This window comes from Oncorhynchus clarkii, chromosome 13, assembly GCF_045791955.1.
Source record: "Oncorhynchus clarkii lewisi isolate Uvic-CL-2024 chromosome 13, UVic_Ocla_1.0, whole genome shotgun sequence".
Lineage (NCBI taxonomy): Eukaryota > Metazoa > Chordata > Actinopteri > Salmoniformes > Salmonidae > Oncorhynchus > Oncorhynchus clarkii.
The window spans coordinates 41,850,908-41,871,790 of record NC_092159.1 but is presented as its reverse complement, the minus strand read 5'-3'; the positions used below and the strand labels follow the sequence as shown (position 1 = coordinate 41,871,790).

General features: G+C 44.5%; 1 protein-coding gene across 1 annotated transcript; it reads right to left on the bottom strand.

The window, feature by feature from the left end:
- Nucleotides 1-5,931: 5,931 nt before the first annotated feature.
- Nucleotides 5,932-7,094, bottom strand: LOC139423952 (G protein-coupled estrogen receptor 1). The gene has a single exon (XM_071175611.1). The coding sequence runs from the start codon at nt 7,036-7,038 to the stop codon at nt 5,932-5,934; it is 1,107 nt and encodes a 368-aa protein (XP_071031712.1). The 5' UTR covers nt 7,039-7,094.
- Between the last annotated feature and the right edge of the window lie 13,789 nt (nt 7,095-20,883).

The window sequence follows — 20,883 nt, the reverse complement described above, 5'->3', positions numbered from 1 at the left end:
TCAGATGATTTGGAGCCTCAATTAACAAGTTTATAGCACTGTCCAATGGTCTTTTCCACTCCTCTTGTGTTGCTTAGTAGCCAGTATTTAGTTGCCTTGTAATTATTAGGAATCGTTTGTTAATTACTACTCCTTATTGCTCATTTGATAGTGTGTATTGTTGGTATTTATTACAAGGTAAGAAACAAGTTGATCATGATAGTCTGTCTCCTTCCAACTAGGAACCCAGCTTTTGATGCCCTGATTCTTTTTTTAGCCAGGCACTCTAAAATAAAATCAATGTGCTATTGTATTCTTCACCAACGCACATGGGTTAGGCCATAAATGTTACAAAGTGGTGGCACCCAAATGTGCCACTGCCATCCTGTTTGAGTGGCCCCCGCCTGTTGCATAATCCTGAAGTGCATAGCCTCAAATTGCCTATGACTAGCAATGGCAGTTACACACTGTGCGTGTGTTTTGTTCGTGCTAAACTACGAATCAAAGTTATTTCTCTACAAAACCTTCACACTCCTCCACTAGTGAACACATATTCCAATGATGAGCTGAACCGGTTCCAAACGTCGGTGTCTCAAATCTCGAGGTTATTGATGTGTACATGTTGGTGGAAAGGAAATGCCACGGAAGTAACACCCAGACTATGCTAGTGTTGATATCTTGATTGAAATGAGTTTGCTTGTTTTGGGTGGTTCACGCGTGGGAATTCAGGCAAACATAAAAGGGCTTGTTGGCAGATTTGACAAGATATTTTATGATGCCAATAAAAAAAAAATACCATGCCTCTTCTGTTGTGGTTTCAGTAAGTAGGCCCTATTAGTCAAACGATATCTGACACATGCACTAATCCATCATTTCCCCAGATTCAAATTAGAGATAGAATGAATTACAGTTTGAGTAACCTAGGATCAATTCACAAACACAAACAAATAGCACAAAAAACTTAACTGCTGGGAACCGCAATTACTGGATTCCATTGTATTTGTTTGTGTTTCTATCGGTTCCTTTTACATTCATGGGAAAGGGATACTTTTCTCAGAATGCACCGTAATACACAGTAATGATATCATACACAGTAATGACTGAGGCAATGGTCTTAGTGTTCAATAAGGGTTAACAGGGTCATGGCATAAATTTACAGCGATTGGTGTATTTCCGCAGAATTGTTGTGTTTATAATGAATGAGAACAATAGTTGAGGGGAGCAGTCCTTTTGCCGGCTTCCTGTAATTGAGGAGATTTTTCTAGCAAAACAGGAGCAGGTGTGACTCCTTACAGTAGCCTACTGTACATACTCTCAACTGTAACAAGAACTAAAAGATCTGGTCTTTATTCAGCCTTGTTTCACAGACAGATTAGCAAGACAGAAAATTATGTTTAAAAGGATGTTTACCCTTACCCTCAGCCCTTACCCAAAATAGTATTTGGTAAATAAACAAGCATTTGGTAAATCAATCTGTCCCTGCTCACTGTAGTTTTAGAATGACTGAATCTGTCGGAGACTGAGAGTAAACACAAGAGATGATAGCAGCGCCTGCATCGTCTTCGCTGAGTAATGTGTTTACATATAATCCCATCTCCTGCCCCCCGAACAACACCTGCCTCCTTGTTTCTGCCTCAGGCAAACAGGAGTTGACAACTAGGGTCATAATACTGTGGATAACATCTGTCTTTAGAATGTGTATCGGTCTTGACTAGATATATTTAGCGTTCTCCAAATACTGAGTGCACTGGCACACAACTGTTTGTGCATGCTTGAGGAAAACCTTCATTCATGTTTCCTTTGCGATCTACCTCGATTTGAATAATATTTTTGTTTAAAACATTTCAAATGAATTCTTTAAAAATAGGAGAAAATCAAAGGTAAAGAAGCTTTTTTCTGACGTCTGGGCGCATGCAGCAAGTCACCACCTACAATTTGTTTTCATATGTAGAAAAAATGATTTGTTTAGATTTGTGGAAGGCATATTGTCACACCCTGACCATAGTTTACTTTGTATATTTCTATGTTTTGGTTGGTCAGGGTGTGATCTGAGTGGGCATTCTATGTTACATGTCTAGTTTGTCCAGTTCTATGTTCGGCCTGATATGGTTCTCAATCAGAGGCAGTTGTTCGTCATTGTCTCTGATTGGGAACCATATTTAGGTAGCCTGGGTTTCACTGTGTGTTTTGTGGGTGATTGTTCCTGTCTATGTGTTTTCACCAGATAGGGCTGTTTAGGTTTTCGTTACGTTCTTTATTTTGTAGTGTTTGTATTGATTCGTGTTTTACGTTTGTTTATTAAAACATGGATCGCAATCGACACGCTGCATTTTGGTCCGACTCTCCACCAACGGACCAAGCAGCGTGTCAACAGGCAGCAACAGCAGCGTAAAGAGGAATGGACATGGGAGGACGTTTTGGATGGCAAGGGCTGTTACACTTGGGAGGAGATACTGGCTGGAAGAGATCGCCTCCCATGGGAACAGGTGGAGGCACTTAGGAGAGCAGAGGCAGCCGGAGAGAGGAGCCGGCGATATGAGGGAACACGGCTGGCAACGAAGCCCGAGAGGCAGCCCCAAAAATTTATTGGGGGGGGGGGGGGGGGGCTAACAGGGAGTATGGCTACGTCAGGTAGGAGACCGGCGCAAACTCCCTGTGCTTACCGGGGGGCTAGAGAGACCGGACAGGCACCGTGTTATGCAGTGGTGCGCACGGTGTCTCCAGTGCGGGTGCATAGCCCGGTGCGGTATATTCCAGCTCCGCGTGTCGGCCAGGCTAGATTGAGCGTCGAGCCTAATGCCATGAAGCCGGCTCTACGCAGCTGGTCCCCAGTGCGTCTCCTTGGGCCGGCTTACATGGCACCAGCCTTGCGCTCGGTGTCTCCAGTGCGCCTGCACGGTCAGGTCTACCCAGTACCACCTCCACGCACCAGGCTTCCTGTGCGTGTCCTCGGCCCAGTACCACCAGTGCCAGCACCACGCATCAGGCCTACAGTGCGCCTCGCCTGTCCAGCGCTGCCGGAGCCTTCCTCCTCTCCAGCGTTGCCGGAGTCTCCCGCCTGTTCGGAACTGCCAGTCTGCAAGGAACTGCCAGTCTGCAAGGAACTGCCAGTCTGCAAGGAGCTTCCAGTCTGCAAGGAGCTTCCAGTCTGCAAGGAGCTTCCAGTCTGCAAGGAGCTTCCAGTCTGCAAGGAGCTTCCAGTCTGCAAGGAGCTGCCAGTCTGCAAGGAGCTGCCAGTCTGCAAGGAGCTGCCAGTCTGCATAGAGCTGCCAGTCTGCAAGGAGCCGCCAGAGCTGCCAGTCTGCAAGGAGCCGCCAGAGCTGCCAGTCTGCAAGGAGCCGCCAGAGCTGCCAGTCTGCAAGGAGCCGCCAGAGCTGCCAGTCTGCAAGGAGCCGCCAGAGCTGCCAGTCTGCAAGGAGCCGCCAGAGCTGCCAGTCTGCAAGGAGCAGCCAGGGCCGCCAGTCAGCATGGAGCAGCCAGGGCCGCCAGTCAGCATGGAGCAGCCAGGGCCGCCAGTCAGCATGGAGCAGCCAGGGCCGCCAGTCAGCATGGAGCAGCCAGGGCCGCCAGTCAGCATGGAGCAGCCAGGGCCGCCAGTCAGCATGGAGCAGCCAGGCAGCATGGAGCAGCCAGAGCAGCCAGTCAGCATGGAGCAGCCAGTCAGCATGGAGCAGCCAGAGCAGCCAGTCAGCATGGAGCAGCCAGAGCAGCCAGTCAGCATGGAGCAGCCAGTCAGCATGGAGCAGCCAGTCAGCATGGAGCAGCCAGAGCAGCCAGTCAGCATGGAGCAGCCAGAGCTGCCAGTCAGCATGGAGCAGCCAGAGCTGCCAGTCAGCATGGAGCAGCCAGAGCTGCCAGTCAGCATGGAGCAGCCAGAGCTGCCAGTCAGCATGGAGCAGCCAGTCAGCATGGAGCAGCCAGAGCTGCCAGTCAACCAGACTCTTCCAGATCTGCCAGACTCTTCCAGGTCAGTCAGCCAGACTCTTCCAGATCTGCCAGTCAGCCAGACTCTTCCAGATCTGCCAGTCTACCAGACTCTTCCAGATCTGCCAGTCTACCAGACTCTTCCAGATCTGCCAGTCTACCAGACTCTTCCAGATCTGCCAGTCTACCAGACTCTTCCAGATCTGCCAGTCTGCCAGACTCTACCAGATCTGCCAGTCTGCCAGACTCTTCCAGATCTGCCAGTCTGCCAGACTCTTCCAGATCTGCCAGTCTGCCAGACTCTTCCAGATCTGCCAGTCTGCCAGACTCTTCCAGATCTGCCAGACTCTTCCAGATCTGCCAGACTCTTCCAGATCTGCCAGACTCTTCCAGATCTGCCAGTCAACCAGACTCTTCCAGATCCGCCAGTCGGCCAGGATCCGCCAGTCGGCCAGGATCCGCCAGTCGGCCAGGATCCGCCAGTCGGCCAGGATCGGCCAGTCGGCCAGGATCTGCTAGATCCAACTACCTGCCTTGGCTTCCTCTCAGTGCTGAGTTTCCTCTCAGTGCTGAGCTTCCTCTCAGTGCTGAGCTTCCTCTCAGTGCTGAGCTTCCTCTCAGTGCTGAGCTTCCTCTCAGTGCTGAGCTTCCTCTCAGTGCTGAGCTTCCTCTCAGTGCTGAGCTTCCTCTCAGTGCTGAGCTTCCTCTCAGTGCTGAGCTGTCATTAAGGAGGGTAACCTATCTAGGGACGCTAAGGAGGTGGACTAAGACTATTATGGAGTGGGGTCCACGTCCAGCACCAGAGCCGCCACCGCGGACAGATGCCCACCCAGACCCTCCCCTATAGGTTCAGGTTTTGCGGCCGGAGTCCGCACCTTGGGGGGGGGGGGGGGTACTGTCACACCCTGACCATAGTTTACTTTGTATATTTCTATGTTTTGGTTGGTCAGGGTGTGATCTGAGTGGGCATTCTATGTTACATGTCTAGTTTGTCCAGTTCTATGTTCGGCCTGATATGGTTCTCAATCAGAGGCAGGTGTTCGTCATTGTCTCTGATTGGGAACCATATTTAGGTAGCCTGGGTTTCACTGTGTGTTTTGTGGGTGATTGTTCCTGTCTATGTGTTTTCACCAGATAGGGCTGTTTTCGTTACGTTCTTTATTTTGTAGTGTTTGTATTGATTCGTGTTTTACGTTTGTTTATTAAAACATGGATCGCAATCGACACGCTGCATTTTGGTCCGACTCCTTCTCATACAGAAAACCGTTACACATATCCTGTCTTTTACTTCCACTTTTTGTAATACAGTTAAGGTTGTCGGTACTAAGTCAGCAAAGAGCTTCTCAACAGCTTCCTAAAAAAACACACATTTATTTGTATTTATTTAAATAAAAGTGGTGTTAGTGGACAATTGCTTGCACAGGCAAACAAAGAAAAGGACATCTACTTACAATACAGTGGCATTGTCAGTACATAAAAAAACGAGCCGACAACAGGTTTGTCTAGCGGTCTTATGGGTTACCCAAACAGTTCTGAGCAGTATACAGTGTTACAATAACCACACTGGGGTCAAGGAGAAGCAAGTCACTGGTCCCTTTGATGTGTCTGTTTTAATTGGTTCCCTCACCTCCATTTCTCTGAGTAGATTGTTGCGGTTTTATGAGCGAAGAGAAGACATTGAAAGAACACCAAACCTGGTATTTTCATCAATTTGCCTTCTCCATTTTCCAAATGTGTATTTAATACCCAGATCTCATTATTAGATACACAGTGTAGATACATGTAGATACACAGTGCATTCTCCACCCGCACTTACAGGGGACAAAATTGCAGCCTCATGGTCAGTTTCTAGCTTTTCCTCCATGGTATCTCTACCACCTATAAGAAGCTGAGTTCTGGAAGCCTTTGAGGGTGTCATGAAGACAATTCCCAGGATCCTGCTGGGTAGACACAGCAGCACATAGCTCTCCCTCCCCCCTGGACTTCTGTTACATCCTTTCATTCAAACATGTTGCTGATCCTGCAGCGTTACACCTCCGACACCTCACTCCTCACAGGTATGTGTAAATCTAGGGTGTGGTGGCAGAAGCGGTAGAGCACGGACCAGCTGGCCTTCTGCTTGATGAAGAGTCTTAGCTTGTCCCTGAAGGTCTCCCCCAGGAAGCTGTAGATGATGGGGTTGAGGCAGCTGTTGGAGAAGGCGGCCAGGTTGACGATGTGGCCCGTCAGCGGGTAGTCGTGCCACAGGTGGCCGCTGAAGGTGCTGCGCTGGGCCGGGTCGTCTGTGCCATGCAGCAGCTGGATGCTGATGAAGATGTTCTCAGGCAGCCAGCAGATGAAGAACACCAGCACCACCACCCCGATCATCCTCAGGGCTTTCTGTCTGCGAGGCCACAGGCCCCGGTGCTTCTGCGCCCGCATCAAGATACGCACGATCAGCGAGTAGCACAGGCCGATGACGGAGAAGGGCACCAGGAAGCCGATGGTCACCTCTAACCACTGGATCTCAAAGACATTGGCGAAGCAGAAGTGCACCTCGCCGCGGTGCTGGGTCTGGACAATGGTGAAGGGGAGCAGCGTAGCCAGGATGGAGGCCATCCAGATGAGGCTGCAGCTGAGCTTGGCATGCTGCATGGTCCTCAAAGGACTGCTGCTCATGGAGCTGGCCAGAGCCACGTAGCGGTCAAAGCTCATCCATGTCAGGAAAAAGATGCTGCTGTACATGTTGACCTGCAGGAATAAGGACATGAAGGTACACAGAACAGCGTACTCATAGTACTTCTCATTGAGGTTGAAGACCTCGATGAGGGAGTCTGCCACCAGGATGAGGTCTGCGACCGCCAGGTTGACAAAGTAGAGGTCCGGGATGGTCATCTTCTCCCTGTGGTTGAGGTTGACCACCAGGATGAGTATATTCCCAATGAAGCCGATGGGAAAGAGGAGGATGGTGTAGAGGCAGGAGAGGAAGAGGCCGATGGTGTAGAACTGATAGGTGTCTGGGTTCTCAGACGCGTCCGTGACGTTGTAGTCGTATGAGGTGTTTAGTTGCTCCGTACCGTTGACATATACCTGAACCAGAGAGGTGGTCTGCACTTCCATACTGCCTGTGTCTTTGCTTCGAAGGTCCCGAATCATAGGTCATATAGCCTACATACTTCAATCGTGTCAGTGCCCGATTCTCTGTCTCAAAAGGTTCTCTCATTTATGCTCCATTTGCATGCTGACAGAAGTCAGTTCTTATAAATATATACATAGTTTTAAGGGTTGTCTGACCCCATGTTGATATCAAGGTTTGCCTAGCAATAGATGACAGAGGGCACAGACACAGAGCAGCACCTCCATGTTTTGGTATCACCCCTTCTTATCGGCAGAGGCTGCTAGGGCTTACATGATTTGTGTGGTCCCACCTGAGGACCAACATGTACTTAGGGACTTTGCTTCTTTCTCTTTTTCTGAGCCGTTTGTTTTTCACACGTTCTGATTCCAGTGCTGGCTTGTCTCATCCAGTCCATGTGCATGTTTATTCACCCAACCTCAGCCTGTGACGCTATTGCTGTGACACCTGAGCTGTGGAGAAGACAGAAGAAGAAAGTCATTACATGAAAGAAGGATTAGGTGCTCAGCAGCCTTTGGTCAAATGACATATGTCTGATTGTCTGTCTAGTGACTGAGCACATATCAAACTCCAAAGGACCAGAGGTTTCATCTCAGGTAAAATTATTTACTGGTATCGAACTGTATACATAGCAATCAATCATACAAGATGGTTGAACTCAACAGTTTGTCTCTACAAATTCCGAGATGAGACGAAGTTCGTTGGTGGTTACCAAAGGACATTAAAATGCACATTTTCAGGCTTAAACAGATTCATTGAAAACCTGCTGCTTTGAAATCTTCAGCCAATCCTAGCTCAGTCCATCAGCCTGCTCCAGACTTAATTTTTATTAATTGGTGGGATGGTGGGAAAATGGATTTCGAGCTAATTAACATTGAACATACCCATTCTAAATCTGATGTTTTGGCTAGAGCGGGGCACATGCTTTCTATCACGTAAGAGACAGCCCTTGTTATATTCATGATAAGCAAATATCATTAATCAGTGAGATAATATGTTTATATTCCTAAACAGTGACGCAGTAAAGACATTTCATAAATCAAAGTTCAATCAATGTTTTATTCACTTAACCTTTTATTTAAGTCAGTTAAGAACAAATTCTTATTTACAATGACGGCCTACCAAAAGGCCTCCTGCGGGGACGGGGGCTGGGATTAAACATGAAAATAAATTAAATAAAAATATAGGACAAAACACACATCACGACAAGAGAGACAACACTACATGAAGAGAGACCTAAGACAACAACATAGCATGGCAGCAACACATGCATGGTAGCAACACAACATGACAACAACATGGTAGCAACAAAACAGGGCAGCAGCACAACATGGTACAGTAGCAGCACAAAACAGGGTGCAAACATTATGGGGCACAGACAACAGCACAAAAGGCAAGAAGGTAGAGACAACAATACATCACGCAAAGCAGCCACAACTCTCAGTAAGAGCGTCCATGATTGAGTCTTTGAATAAGAGACTGTAAAACTGTAAAACTGTAAAACTGTTGAGTTTGAGTGTTTGGTGCAGCTCGTTCCAGTGGCTGCTATTTCTTCACTTTACATTTGCTTAATTGTATTATTGATAACAGATCATGTACAGTAATTTATTTAGAGTCACAAAGCTATTAGATCAATCTCAAATCAAAATCAAAACCAAATCAAATGTATTAGTCACATGCGCCAAATACAACCTTACAGTGAAATGAAATGCTTACTTACAAGCCCCTAACCAACAATGCAGTTAAAAAAAGAATATTAATTACATTATCAAATAAGAATAATAAATAAAAGGAACAAGTAATTAAAGAGCAGCAGTAAAATAACAACAGCGAGACTATATACAGAGGGGTACAGGTACAGAGTCAATGTGCGGGGGCACCGGTTAGTCGAGGTAATTGAGGTAATATGTACATGTAGGTAGAGTTAGTAAAGTGACTATGCATAGATATTAACAACAGAGAGTAGCAGCGGTGTAAAAGAGGGGGGGGGGGCAATGCAATAGTCTGGGTAGCCATTTAATTAAATGGTCAAGAGTCTTATTGCTTGGGGGTAGAAGCTGTTTAGAAGCGTCTTGAACCTAGACTCCGGTACCACTTGCCGTGCGATAGCAGAGAGAACAGTTTATGACTAGGGTAGCTGGAGTTTTTGACAATATTTAGGGCATTCCTCTGACACCACCTGTTATAGAGGTCCTGGATGGCAGGAAGCTTTGCCCCAGTGATGTGCTGGGCCATACGCACTACCCTCTGTAGTGCCTCGCAGTCGGAGGACGAGCAGTTGCCATACCAGGCAGTGATGCAACCAGTCAGGATGCTCTCGATGGTGGTGCAGCTGTAGAACCTTTTGAGGATCTGCCAAATCTGTCTCCTGAGGGGGAATAGGTTTTGTCGTGCCCTCTTCACAACTGTCTTGGTGTGCTTAGACCATGTTAGTTTGTTGGTGATGTGGACACCAAGGAACTTGAAGCTCTCAACCTGCTCCACTACAGCCCTGTCGATTAGAAATGGGGCGTGCTCGATCCTCTTTTTCCTGTAGTCCACAATCATCTCCATTGAGGTAGAGGTTGTTGTCCTGGCACCACATGGCCAGGTCTCTGACCTCCTCCCTATAGGTTGTCTCCTCGTTGTCGGTGATCAGGCCTACCGCTGTTGTGTCATCGGCAAACTTAATGAGGGTGTTGGAGTCGTGCCTGGCCGTGCAGTCATGAGTGAACAGGGAGTACAGGAGGGGACTGAGCACGCACCCCTGAGGGGCCCCTGTGTTGAGGATCAGCGTTGCGGATCTAGCCTTTAGCTCAGTGGATTGCAGAATGTTGCCTGCAATCCATGGCTTCTGGTTGGGGTATGTACGTACAGTCACTGTGGGGTTCAACATCATCAATGCACTTATTGATGAAGCCAATGACTGATGTGGTGTACTCCTCAATGCTATCGGAGGAATCCCGGAACATGCTCCAGTCTGTGCTAGCAAAACAGTCCTGTAGCTTGGCATCTGCTTCATCACTTTTTTATTGATCGAGTCACTGGTGCTTCCTGCTTTAATTTTTGTATGTAAGCAGGAATCAGGAGGATAGAGTTATGGTCAGATTTGCCAAATGGAGGGCGAGGGAGAGCTTTGTATGCGTCTCTGTGTGTGGAGTAAAGATGGTCCAGAGTATTTTTTCCCTCTGGTTGCACTTTTAACATGCTGATAAAAATTTGGTAAGACCGATTTAAGTTTCCCTGCATTAAAGTCCCCGGCCACTAGGAGAGCCGCCTCTGGGTGAATGTTTTCCTGTTTGCTTATGGTAGAATACAGCTCATTGAGTGCGGTCTTAATGCCAGCCTCAGTCTGTGGTGGTATGTAGACAGCTACGAAAAATACAGATGAAAACTCTCTAGGTAGATAGTGTGGTCTACAACTCATCATGAGATACTCTACCTCCGGCAAGCAAAACCTTGAGACTTCCTTAGATATCGTGCACCAGCTGTTATTTACAAAAATACAATGTTAATCTAACCGTAGCTGTTTTGCACATTATCCCATTTTTAATTTATCCACATTGGTCTTAGCTAAATAGTAGTCTAAGCTACACTGTAAAGGAAAACTAAGTTATATGGTAATTTGGGGATATTATCAACAGGAAAATACCATGAAACCTTTTACTGCAGCATATTGTAAATTATGGTGCATTGTGAGAAAATGATGTAGGAGGGGAAAGAATTGCTGTATTTCGAATGGCACTGTCATCCATCCCTTGAACCACTACTAGGTGCATGGTATTGTTGTTTCTGGCTCATTAAAATATTTTGAGGCGTGCCTTCTAAGAGGCTATATTTGTTCCACCCATTAATAAGAGTGCTGTACCAATTTAACCGGTATGTGGTGTGTGCAATATGAAATACAGTAACTTACATGCTTCTTTGCTGCCTGTAATTTACTGTTAAATTCATAGCAACCCCTTTACAGTGTAAATAATATCATGACACTTCCCGTTGCCTGTTTTCCGTCAGTGCAGAGGGAACCTTGACCTTTAGCATGCGTTCACACTCAGTCCCTCAGTCTTTTCATTTACACCCAGAGGAAAACCTCTGCAATATTAATGCTGCCTCCTCTCCCCTGAGTGCCAGCTTTCACAGCCATATCTCAGCCGTGGAGCATGTATGCACAGGAAAAAAAAATGTAACGGTATAAATGAGACATAGGGATCTCATCTCACAAGGAGAATGGCCTCTGAGCCATCTGAGAAACATCCAGGAAGCCTTACTAACACAACCATGCCGTATATTAATATTATCCTTTGGCAAACAAACTTTGACTGTCTGCTTTGACTTCAAACAGAATGAAGGATTTGACACTTGGAGCAATACATCCTCTAACGTTTCCACAATGCAGCCTCAAACTGCTGTGATGGTTTTAAGACATATTGCCAAAGAAATGACACTGGCAGTCCTAGAAGGCAGATAAGTGTAGAAAGACACACCAGCCCACTTAGATTACACATGGGTACATTATTTTGATATGGACCAAGATCAGGAATCAACAGGACCCACATTAGGAAAGCTAAAATTAATATAATTCCCTTATAAAGGCAGTTGTATAATTCAAAGATAAACATACTGGTACATTTTATTTGACCCTTTATGTCATTTAGTACAGTCATATATGAAAACTCCTGTTACCAGGAATACTTTTATAGCATGAGGCAGAATGATGTGAGGCATTCTATCTGTATTAATTGGTTTGATATGTAATTCGTTTATCCTCCATCTGCACTGTCTATAAGCAAGGCTGGTGACCCCATTTTGCGTTATTATACAGCTTTTGACATAACACGCCATTTATAAGCCAGCTAAAAAGCTTAAGCACCAGGCAAAAAGCTCCCTCAATGGCACTATTGACATCAAGCTGGGCATCGATCTCTAGAAACTAAGGAGGGGTTATTTTGTTGTGGACAGAAGAAGATATGCATGGTGCTCGTGAGGCATGAGACTTGACAGCTCCCTGTCTCTCGAGGGAAACAGGATGTCAATCTACCAGTTCAGACATGTAGGTTAGTATGGAAAAATGAAGAGCGGATAAACTGAATTATACATCACAAATCACTTTCTGTTCACTGGGCATGAAGGTACAAATGGTCCATCAACCCCAAAAGCAACAGACATCTTATCCACACCAGGCTACACATGTTCCTTTTCTTCAGTAGAATGGAGTCTTTAATGTCCCCATTTTTTACACAATCTTAAATCTGAAAATAACAACTTGAACTGTCTAATTTGTAACACCATTGAAGTGAAATTAAACCTGACAATGAGCAGAGGAAAAACCCCATTAATCTCTGGTCCTGATCTATTGAAACTTCCCATCCAATTCAAGTTTGCACCTTCTCCTAATATCTAAGACTATCTATTGTCTTCAACTCTGTAATAGTCATAAAACAGCTACAATATCACACAGGGATGGAGAGCAGAAAAAAACCACTTACTTTTCCGTGGTGGGCTTGTTGTCCATCCAGTGTGAAGCTCCAGTGCAGATGTCAGCGGAGTGTCACCGATTTCTAATCCCCGTGTCCAGCTGAGGCTGCACTCACTGCCTGCGCCACCTGCTGTTCACCCCAACCCAGGGAGAGAGGGAGAGAGAAAGAGGAGCCAGGAGAAGAGGAGGACAGAGCGCTCAAGCAAACGCGGGAGCTGATCACTAGACCTCCTCCCTCATGAAACTTGCTTTGTTTGTGACCATGCTTGTTCCCTCACTCATCTACCCCCTCCTCCTCCTCTCCCCTCCTCCCTCAGACCTCTCTCCCTGAACCCACCCTGAATTGCTCAAAGCATTCAGGTTCCGTCACCTAATTATTAACCCAGAGAGGTGTGTGGATGCTATGGGATCTTCTAAAGGCTCCGGATGTATCTTGGCCCAGGTCTCTATGTACATAGCCCATAGACTGTAGCCTGAGAAAACAGCCTCATCTGTAGAGTCCATCTAGTCTAAGCAAGGAAAAAAGCGCTGTACACATCCCGTCAGAGAATACAGTATATAGTTTGTGTAAGGTCATCACTATACTGTATATACAGTACTTTATAGACATATACCTCATTCTTCTTAGTTATGCCTCTCAAAGGAGTTTGCATTGACATCCTGTTTGCAGCAGCTCTGTTTCCATTGCATAGTGAACATATTTCACTAGTTTCGAAAAGCACTGAAAACCATTTGGCATAGGACAGCCTAACTGGGTCCAACTGGAGGTAATCTGGCATGAGTGGCTTTACTGTGGAACTCCAGTAAATACCATTGATGCCACTTTAACCAGCCTGCTTCCAAGGGAAAAACAGATGATAAGAAAGCTTACCAGGCAGTACACTGTAATAGATTTGTTAGTCCCAAAAGGGTATGTAGAGCTCTCAATCACAAAACGTTTTAGTCACTAACTGTTTTTGTATTGAATACTAGTAGATTAGAAGATAATTATTCATGAACACCCATGACTATAAACAGATATACAGGCCGAATAAGGACAGCCAAGCATGGCTTCCTTATATTTTACAGGTAATAGTTGACCCTGCTATGTATTACAAGCAAAGTGAGTTGTGAGTTTGCCCCATTCTCCTCATAATGACATTTGATTCCCTTTAGAGGCTTCTGGTTTCGTCAACACAGCTTTGTTATCAAGATGAGAAAAAAAGGAGGAGTGAAAAGAGAGAAAGCAAAAAAACTGGGAAGATAACTAACCTCCGAGCAGAATACATTTTGACAAGAGAAAAGGGGAGAGTGAGAGAAAGAGAGGGATGGACACCACATGATGCTTAGATGAGGCTTATAGTTGAACACTTCCGGTGAGGTTGGTCCTCAGTGTCAGCAAGTGGGAAGGTAAGCAGGTGATATGGCTCTAGGGCTTAGAATAACATCAACATCACTTTGAAGCCAGCCAGTCACAGACTGTAGACCCAATTGAAGACTTTATTAAATATTTTATGACTGTGTCCCTCTTCCTATTGCGGTTGATAGTGTCGTGCCTCTGTGACAGCTGAGCTATCTGACAGTGTACAGAGCCAGTCTGTGTTTAGACATGGCCATCTGGTGGATGGAACGGAACTGCTCATGTAACTACCATACTAACTGCTCTACGTCGCCATTCACACCGTGTATCTGAGACAGGCATGTTATTGTTTGAGGAGAGTGCCCAATTATGAACTTGAAAATGTATTAATAAACCAATTAGGCACATTTGGGCAGTCTTGGTACAATATTTTAAACAGATATGCAAGTTTTTTTCTTTGTATTATCTTTTACCAGATCTAATGTGTTATATTCTCCTACATTCATTTCAAATTTCCACAAACTTCAAAGTGCTTCCTTTCAAATGGTATCAAGAATATGCATATCCTTGCTTCAGGTCCTGAGCTACAGGAAGTTAGATTTGGGCGGATCCTTAAGAGGGAGAATAGCAAATTTCAATCATACTACAACATCGAAACAGCCAGAAGATCATTCACAAATAATGAGAACACTCATCCCAACACCCATTCATAATGCATTCATATCACACAGTCATGTAATGACTTTCAATGGGTTCCAGACAGTATGAATATGAACCCAGTGGGTGAGAGGACCTAGTTCTGTGTTCTGTATGCCTATTGGTGAATTACAGTGGTGCTCCATACAGGGTGCTGTAGAAGCCAGACTACATGACTGCCTGTCAGAGCCCAGTGTATCGCGGGGCCCAGTGGTGAGGGTAACACACTCTAAAGAGGGCCAGCTTCCTGGAAGCACGGCTCACCCATGCACCATAGAGACTCTCTAGTCAACATACTGTAGCTTTCATGTCCTCTCATAACCCTCTCTGAATGGCTGTGCTGCTAACATGCTCCGTAGAGTGAGTGAGTCATTATGACATTGACTTATTCCAGATCAGGCCTGTCTCCAGGATACAGTGTATTCAGAAAGTATTCAGACCCCATTACTTTTTTTTCTTCCCTGCAGATCCTCGCAAGCTCTGTCAGGTTGGATAGGGAGTGTTGCTGCACAGCTATTTTCAGGTCTCTGCAGAGATGTGCGATCGGGTTCAAGTCCGGGCTCTGGCTGGGCAACTCAAGGACATTCAGAGACTTGTCCTGAAGGCACTCCTGCGTTGTCTTGGCTGTGTGCTTAGGGATGTTGTCCTGTTGGAAGGTGAACCTTCGCCCCAGTCTGAGGTCTTGAGCGCTCTGGAGCAGGTTTCATCAAGGATCTCTCTGTACTTTGCTCAGTTCATCTTTGACTCGATCCTGACTAGTTTCCCAGACCCTGCCTCTGAAAAACATCCATCCCCACAGCATGATGCTGCCACCACCATGTTTCACCGTAGGGATAGTGCCAGGTTTCCTCCATACGTGACGCTTGGCATTCAGGACAAAGAGTTCAATCTTGGTTTCATCAGACCAGAGAATCTTGTTTCTCATGGTCTGAGAGTCTTTAGGTGCCAAACTCCAAGCAGGCTGTCATGTGCCTTTTACTGAGGAGTGGCTTCCGTCTGGCCACTCTACCATAAAGGCCTGATTGGAGCCATGCACAATGTGATGCCATGCTCAACATAAAAAACAGTTCATTATATAATTGTGAACTGCCATGGTAAGCCATGGGAACTAATCCAATGAAATCCCAGTTTCTGACTACGTACACTGTATCATATTATTTATGTTGTTGATTTATAAAAATATATAACCTCTTACTTGAAAGATGAACTCCAGCTATTTGTATTACTTTCCTGTTGAATAACAATATCCCATGTTGAGATGTGGGATATTTTGAGATGATATTTTGAGATGTGCCTTTTATTAAGTAAATCAGGTGATAAATGCAATGAAAAGGAGACTGGAGTGCGACATTTAAAAAAAAAAAGAGATATACATGAAAAATCATTATTGGACACCATTTTTCTATAGTGAACCGGTTTGCTTTCCATGCGCTAATTAACAATAATTTTAAATTTAAAGATAGAATAACCGTTTATGTGCAGCACTCAGAATGGACGGACAAGCGCACAACCTTTCTGTTGCTGATGAAAATCGCAGAAATGTGGGAAAGAAACGTAAAACAAAACTAAAAGAATGGAAAGACAGGCAAAGGAAGATCTTACTGAAAACCCTATACAAATCGTAAGGGTTGGGAAAAGCTGTCCAAAAGAGGTATGTGGAAGAACCGTATATCAAACAATCAAGCTAGCTAGCTAGCTATAGAGTACAGTAACTAACATGTATGTTCTGGGTTGTCTAATTTGTAACTATAGAGAAAACATATTAGCTAAAGCTACTAACTCATACATTATCGTTACAAATGTTATTGCTAGATTATAGAAGAAACATAGCTAGCTACTTTTTCTCCGTCCACCGGATGATTCGACATGGCTACAGTAGCTAGCTAGTTACACTGTATCCTGCAGGGAAGAGCGTGTTCCGCGACGTGCAGAAAGGATTGTGGAAAGTTGACTGATGAACGCAAGCTGCATCTGTTCAACAGGTTCTATATTCGTTGATTCTCTCCGGCTTGGAACAGGTTAGAAATAAGACAAAACGCCTATTATTATTAGCTATATTACTTGCATAGTTTAACTTTGACAGTAATGATACGTACATTAACGTTAACTCTAAAAGTGCTGCGTTGCACAATGGTGCAATACAAACTCATTCTGTGTATAGATTGGGAGTGTGTGAAAGATGGAGGTCCTGATCAAGCAATATCCTGAATGTGCTACAGTATATTAAATTCTGATTGTCAATTTTTATTGCAGCATGAGGTGAAACGGAGACGTAAACCTGAGGATACAAAGGAGAACAAACGACGGAAACAAACCTTCAAATACCATGTACAGCAAGCAGGCCAGAGATTGAATGCAAGGTTACTTTCATGTCTGTGTTCCAGCTAGCCGTCTTCAGGCAAGTGAAAATATGAATTAATGTCTATATGAATATCAATTACAAACATATTGTATTCGCTGTACTAGTTTTTAATAACCTGCTAATTGAAATGTAATTGTTTTGGTCAGGTTATTCAGGAAAAGTTAGCTGAGGCAGGTGAGGTTGCAGGGTCTCCAGATCAGGCTACTGAGGCTAGGTCTCCTTTAGAAGATGGAAGAGGGAAGCATAGCAATAGGTAATGCACTATGGATTCCAGCCTGGATTATTTCACTATAGCAGTGCTCTAAACAATCTTCTAAACATTAACATAGAGTATCGAATGGATGAATAGCGAATTCTGAAACAAAAATATAAAAATGTTTATTACTTTTAAACAAAATGATGGTAACTAAGCTGTCCAACTACCACCTGAGCATTGAGAACTGAGTGCCGATTACCTTCCCCCTCCCACCGGACAGCACTGGCCTAATTCTCGCCGCCCTACAGGACCCCCGGCCACAAACGGCAATGGCGTGACCGGGATTTGTACCCCGGTTATAGCGACACAGTTGCACTCTAAGGCAGGTCCCTAGACCATTGAGAGAATACAAGTTTAACAACACCTTGTTGTCTCCTTACAGGCCACATCGGATACATGCTACAGTGAAAGAGGGCATCAAGGAGCACATTCTATCTTTCCCAAGAACCCAGAACCACTACTCACGGATGAAGGGGGATGTACACAGAGAATACCTCAGCCCTGATCTGAATTTGTTGCGAATGTACCGACTCTACAAAGAGAATAATACCACATCATCTGCAAAATTCTGGGTTTATAGGGACATTTTCAAACAGCAGAGTCTCAATTTCGGCCAACCCAGGAGTGACACCTGTGGCAAATGTGACGCATTCTTCACTAAGATGTCAGCAGCAACATCTGAAGAGGAGAAGAGGAAGATTGCAGTTGAAAGTGAGTTACACCATCGAAAAGCCGAAAAGGCCTACACACAGCTTCAAAGTGACACTGAGTGGGCTAAAGCCAATGCTGACTGCCATGTTATTTCTGTGGATCTACAGGGGGTGATGTACACCCCTAATCTGACCCACTCCAATGTCTACTACCAGCGGCAGCTGTCAAATTTTAACTTTTGCATCCAGGAACTTGGAAAAGAAGATCCTGCATACATGTGTGTTTGGCATGAGGGGATTGCACACCGAGGGTCCATTGAGGTGGCAAGCTGCATAATGAAGTGGGTGAAGACAAAATTCACGCCACTCACCAAACCAGAGGTGCGCAAGTTGATCATATTCAGTGACAGATGCTGTGGGCAGAATAACAACTGGCGGATGCTCAATCTGATGTCGATGCTCGTCTCTATGGGTTACTTTACCCAAGTTGAGCAGAAGTTCATGGTCTCTGGTCATTCTTTTCTTCCTTGTGATCGATCTTTTGCCACCATCGAGAAGAGGCGCAAGGTGTCAGTCCTTCATACACCTGATGATGTTTCAAAGATGATACTTGAAGCACAACCAGCAAAACCATTCAAGGTGATGAGGATGCAATGTGAAGACTTCAGGCACCTCCCAGATTCTGTCCTCAAGCGACCAGCTGGACTACAGATCACCTCAGTGAGGTGGTTAAAAGTCACAGGTATTGCACAGAGAATAGTTTACTAACATCCCATCAACATGCAACATGTTGTTCTAACAATAAAATATCCTAATGCTTGACTGTGAAAGTTGTTATTGATGTCAAGAACTTAAAATGTTTCTGTTCTAATTTCAGTTGAGGATCCTTAATTACGGCCAAGTCAATTCTTTACACCTCAACCTCCCTATGCAAGCCACTCTGCTTTACAGTCCACCATTGACACCAAGCTAAGGCAGGAGCAAGCAGGATTCTGCACACGACAAGGATGGGATAGATGTATGGTGTCTCCACAGATTCTGAGATTCTATTGTTATCGTTACAATCAGTACCTTTGATTTGACGGCCTGCATGACCGTTAGACCCGATGACGTGTTTCTGTGCATGAGCTTAGCTAGCTAACTTCGCTATGACATCGACTACAGACATGATCGGGATTTCTATTGGAGAATCAGTTTCTGGACCTCTTCATGTATATTCTCTTTGGCACTACCCTCTCTAAGTGGTTCACTGTGCAGTCTGGAGTGAGACAGGTCCGGGGTCACTCATCTCTCCTATCCTTTACTTTATTACCATTGAATGGATCATGACCAAAACCAGATCATACAAATTCAGAGGTATTGACCCTCTTCCTCAGCTGTAGGATCTCTAAACAACATCCTCTCATTGTGCATTTACACAACTCGTCCCATTTGTATGTCTTAGCAGAGCAGCCTCCAAACAAATATCCACTTAGAACAGAACAGCTATGTCAAATCTGTTCTTTTGTATTGTTTGGAGTGATAACCTGTTGTCAAGAATAACATGAGAAGGTTGGAGTCTTTTAGCAGTGGTTGTCTCAAGAGAATCTGCTGCGTCTTCTGGATGAATAGAATGTACTTCAGTAAGCTGTACAAGACCAGTTGCCAAAATGTCACAGCATGACTCTGATGGCTTGACCACATTCTCAGAATGCCCAGATAAAGACTCATTATGGACTTATGTCCCAAATAGGGATGAAGTGGATTGAAGTGTAGAATATGAGATATTTGTCGACCTATGTGGACAACTCTCTGGCAAGAGGGTCTTGCACACTCTCATCTACTATGACTCATTTGGTCATCCATGCCATGAATATTGCCTAAATGAATAACTGATTCATTTACTGTCACACTCTACAATACTCTCTTGTCTAAATGTACAACTTATCTGGACCGGATGGTCATGTGCACTCCAACCTTCAACCCTGTACAGCTAAAGAAGGTTCCTTTCATCTTTTTAAAATGTTTCCTTTCCATATTGCTACCGCTTGCTTTTTGGGGGGGTTTTAGGCCAGGTTGTTGTGAAGCACACATTGTTGTGGAAAAAAGCTATATAAATAACATGTGTATTATTTGCTTTTGATGTGCTGCACCAAAGCATCATTTGTAAGAGGCTTGATTTATGTTGTCTTGACTGTTAGTGCAGTCATAAAGGAGAATTGTGAAGTGCTCCAAAATGGAAATGTTATTTTCTGAAATATAATTTGAGGAGTATTCAACCCCTTTGTTATGACAAGCCTAAATACGTTCAGGAGTAAACATTTGCTTAACAAGTCACATATTAAGTTGCATGGACTCACTCTGAATGCAATAACAGTGTTTAACATGATTTTTGAATGACTACCTCATCTCTGTACCCCACACAGTGGTGCAAAAAGTACCCAATTACCATACTTGAGTAAAAGTAAAGATACCTTAACAGAAAATGACTCAAGTAAAAGTGAAAGTCACCAATTAAAATACTACTTGAGTAAAAGTCAAAAAATATTTGGTTTTAAATATACTTAAGTTTCAAAAGTAGATGTACTTAATTTCACATTCCTTATATTTAACAAGAAAATTGTGCTGTCTGGTTTGCTTAAAAATGTATGGATAGCCAGGGGCACACTCCAGCACTCAGACATAATTTACAAACAAACAAAACATTTGTGTTTAGTGAGTCTGCCAGATCAGAGGCAGTAGGTATGACCAGGGATGTTATCTTGACAAGTGCGTGAATTGAACCATTTTCCTGTCCTGCTAATCATTCGAAAGGTAACAAGTACTTTTGGGTCTCAGGGAAAATTTATGGAGTAAAAAGTACATTCAAAAAAGTATAAAAGTAAAAGTTGTCAAAAATGTAAATAGTAAAGTACAGAAACCCCAAAAAACGACTTAAGTTGAACTTTAAAGTATTTTTACTTACGTACTTTACACCACTGTCCACACATACAATAATCTGTAAGGTCCCTCTATGTCGAACAGTGAATTTCAAACACAGATTCAACCACAAAGACCAGGGAGGTTTTCCAATGCCTCGCAAAGAAGGGCACCTATTGGTAGAGGTGCAAAAATAAAAAAGCAGACAT